At 63.6% G+C, this 3,733-nt stretch overlaps 1 protein-coding gene across 1 annotated transcript in view; it reads left to right on the top strand.

Annotated features, from left to right (window-relative positions):
- The window catches only part of YTHDF1 (YTH N6-methyladenosine RNA binding protein 1), a 17,723-nt gene extending 15,862 nt beyond the window's left edge, over positions 1 to 1,861 (top strand). Inside the window, exon 6 of the mRNA XM_011374136.2 lies at positions 706 to 1,861. Within this exon, the coding sequence (XP_011372438.1) occupies positions 706 to 732 (27 nt within the window). The 3' untranslated portion in view covers positions 733 to 1,861. The remainder of the gene's footprint in view (positions 1 to 705) is intronic.
- The last annotated feature ends 1,872 nt before the right edge of the window (positions 1,862 to 3,733 follow it).

Raw genomic sequence — 3,733 nt, 5'->3', positions numbered from 1 at the left:
GGGAAGGCGGGCTGAGGAGCGAGCAGGGCAGGCTGCTCCCCGGGAGGCCTGTGGGGCTCCCACCGCCGTCCTGTCATCACAGGCGCTCCGGCCGCAGAGCCCGGCAGAGGTGGGCGGTGCCAGGGTTCTGCCCGGGGGCGCCAAGTTCAGGCTCAGGCTCGCTTACCCGGCCAGAGCCGGCTCCCGCAGGCTCTCTTCTTCAGGGGTGGGGCGAGGAGCAGGGTGTGGGGCCAGATCTGTGTCTTGCTATTTGTCAGGCCCAAGACGCAGTCAGTCGTTTTAGCAAGAGGCGGGGTTCGCTTTGTCTCGTCCCTCAAGTGTCAGGTGACCCTGTGTGCTGGGAGTCCTGTCATCACCCGGTGCCCTTTGTAGCTTCACACTGGTGGGACGGAGGAAGCGCCCTGGTGCTGAGACTTGTGCTCCGCCCTCCGTGCTGTCCCCGCAGCCCCAGCTGAGTGTGGCAGCAGCAGCGTGCAGAGCCCCACTAAGAGGAGCAGGCCCAGCTGGGAGCCACGGGCTGTCACCTCCTGGGCGAGCTGGCTCCTCGTAGGTGGGGATGCACGGGCCAGGTGGAGGCAAGTGCCGGGTGCCAGCCTGGCTGGGCGTGGGTGGTCCAGCGGGTGCACGGGTCCCGGCCTGTGGCCGCGGTTCTGAGGGGCTGTGCACGTCCAGTCCGCGTGCTAAGCTCTCGTTTTCTCTCGGCAGGAACGGCAGAATCGGAACAAGCAGTGAGCAGAAGCCGGTTCCGTCGTGGTCTCACGTCTGAGGACCCGTGCGCTTGGTGCTGTCCTGGCGTCGGCCGCTGGCTTGTCGTGCGGGCCGGCGCACCGCGTCCTCACGTCCTCCCTGCTCACTTTTGCCGGGGGCCTGCGTCCACCTGCATTTTTCTATGTGTTGTCGCGTTACAGAACTCACTAATAAAGGAGGGTGGTCTTCACCAGTTTATCGGTCAGATTGACCTAATGCGAGTTCCAAGTATCTTTAAAAACAAACAAGAACGAACACACGCCCCAAAGATTGTTTTTTATTTTGGCAGAAATTACGTTCTCATTCTTACGTTTGCACTCACGTTACACGGTACGTCACCCCTCAGCCTTCGCTGCTTCCCGGTGACCCTGAGCCGTGTCACGTAGTGTGTCTTGGTGAAACACTTCTCATCACGGTGGCGAAGACAGCAGGCCCCGCCCCACGTCGGGCTGGTTTGCGGTTCTCACTGTCGGCCACCTCTGCGATGCTCCCGCGCCCGTGGGTCTTTGCTGGGCAGAGGGATGCGTTGTGGTTTCCGCGTTTGAGGGGCCCGTCCCTTCTGCAGTCTCGCACCCCCGGAGTGGCCACTCTGGTGGGGTGACGGCGGGACCCGGCGTGTCCGGATGCCTCGGTGTGTGCGTGTCACTCGTTCCTGTCACTCGGGAGCCCCAGGGCTGTGTTCGTTTCCGTGCCCGTGGTGCTGAGCTTGAGGGGAGGCCGACAGCGGGTCGCAGGGTACGGTGCTGCCGCCGCAGGCTTCACCGTGTGTCCAAATCTTTTTCCTGTCGATTGGGTAAAAAGAGCAAAAAAACCTTTCAGACCTGAGTTTGCTGCCATGTTTTGCGGAATGAGGGACCATGGACAGTCGCCGTCCCCTGGAGCTGGAGCGTGACGGTGGTTCCACGTCTGCCTGTGCGCCCGTCCATGGTGGGGCTCCCCGCGGAGGGAGCAGACCCTCCTGAGACTCCACTCTGGAGGGCCCCCTGAGCCCCCGTGCCGTTCAGACGTGTGTGCACAGCTCCCCGTCTGCACTGTCACTGCCTGGACGGGTCACGGCCGTCGGCGACTTCCTCTGGGAGAGCACGAGCCTTAATAAACAACACCTGTTGAGCAAGTCTGATGTCACTTCATTCTTCCTCACCTGACGGTGTCTAACTGCGGAGCGGTTTAAGGGGTCCCCGCCCTCAATCCCACGTGTCTGCTGCAGGGAGCCGACGGTCCCTGTGACCGTGAGTCGTAGCCTTGCTCACCCCTCGTTAGTTTGCTGAACGGAGGGACCTGAAGACCCACTGCCGCCCGGTTCCCCAGCGCCTTCCCGCGCGCCTCTCCAGGCGTGTGGCTGAGTCGGAGGGGCTTGGCCGGGAGCATCTTGCACCGGCCCCCAGACCCCGGCACCGCCAGCTGCCTGGAGGACTGGGCCTGTGTGTCGTCAGGTGGCTCCCTTGGGTACAATTTGCAAACAGGTGCACGGACCTGAAGTGTACACCGCAGAGTCGTGACAAGTAGAGGCCCAGGGCATCGGTGTCACCCCAGGAGTTTGCCTCGTGCACGTTCTCTGGCGGGGACACCAGGAAGGTGATGGACACGAGACACGAGTCCTGCACGTGTGGCTGCGTGCCCTCCACCTGGCGAGTGGTCTGCAGGTGACTGCATTGTCACCGCTCAGGTGGCCCTGCGCCCTCATTTTGGAGAGCGTGTTACACTCGAGCGTTGGTCCCTGCGTTTGCTACTTTGTCACATGCGTGTGACGTCTGGGCTCCCTGAGTGCTTCCTGGTTTGTAAAGCGATGGGCGGGTGATGCCCCGGGAGGTGTTGCAGTGACAATGGCTGTCCCCTCAGTGTGACCAGGCAGCGGAGAGGGCTGGGGATTCCACAGGTGCCGGGGAGCAGAGGCCGCAACAGCACCTGGGTCTGTCTGGCGGGTCTGTCTGGCGGGTTGGTCGCTGTCCTGCCGCGCACGGCGAGCTCCGTCCAGTGTCGCCTGCAGGCCGCCTCGCCTGCATCCCTGCTACTCCAGGGCCCTCGGTGTCCAGGGCAGCGCCTGGGGAAGGAAGACTGGAGGGCATGTCGGTGTCCAACCTGTCCCAGGTTCCCTCGAAAAGGACTGCCAGCTGTGTCTCCCCGAAAGCCGACCAGCCTGGCCCTTAGGTGTCCCTGTCACACCCCAGACCCCACCACATCAAGATTCTCCAGGTCCACACGGACACTGTCAGCTCGCCATGCCCTGGGAGGGTCTGTCTAGGGCAGGCGGCGTCCCCACAGCCTGGCTGGCTCGTCCCCAGCTGCGTTCAGAGCCAGTCCTGTGCTGGCGCTGAGCTAGCGGGCAGCGGGAGCATGGCAGGGGGCTGGCTCAGCCTGCCAGTGGGCGTCCTGTTCTCTGGTGGGACAAAGCCTCGAGCCGCGGCCCGGGACCAGGTCACTAGCCTAGTGTCCGGCCCTCTCTGGGCCTCACCGTGCCCGTCTGAGTGAGGCGGCCAGCAACAGGGTCGTGCTTTCTCGGCGGTGGCTGCTCCTCCCCGTGGCGTCGCCCCCTCCCCGCCCCGGGCCCCACACGGCCGCTTCTCCCGCGGTCTGCAGCTGCTCTTGAGATTCGCGTGTTCCGTCATCTTTCAGAAGCGGTGTGTCAGGAGGGCACCGGAGCAGTGTCCCACACCGCGTTTTTACTGTATTGATCCATTTCGTGGACGAGTTGCACGGTGACATTTATGGAGCTAAATGAACGCCCAGTCGACTTCCTCCTCAGTTTGCCTTGACTTGCGGGAAAGGCCGCAGGACAAGGTGTGCCGGAGGGGCGGCCGCACGCTGGGAACGTACCGCGCCTGCTGCGGGCCTCCCCCACGCCCCGCTCCCCAGCGACTGTGACACGCTGTCACACTTTGATCCAGGGCCACCTGACCCCGTTTGGTCATGTCCTTTACAGCACTTAGGGTGGGGGAAACCCTAATGCGGGGGGCGCCTCAAGGTCTTGCTCTGCTAATGCCCCTCT

This window comes from Pteropus vampyrus, unplaced genomic scaffold (genome assembly GCF_000151845.1).
Source record: "Pteropus vampyrus isolate Shadow unplaced genomic scaffold, Pvam_2.0 Scaffold239, whole genome shotgun sequence".
Lineage (NCBI taxonomy): Eukaryota > Metazoa > Chordata > Mammalia > Chiroptera > Pteropodidae > Pteropus > Pteropus vampyrus.
This window is presented reverse-complemented; position numbering and strand designations above follow the sequence as displayed.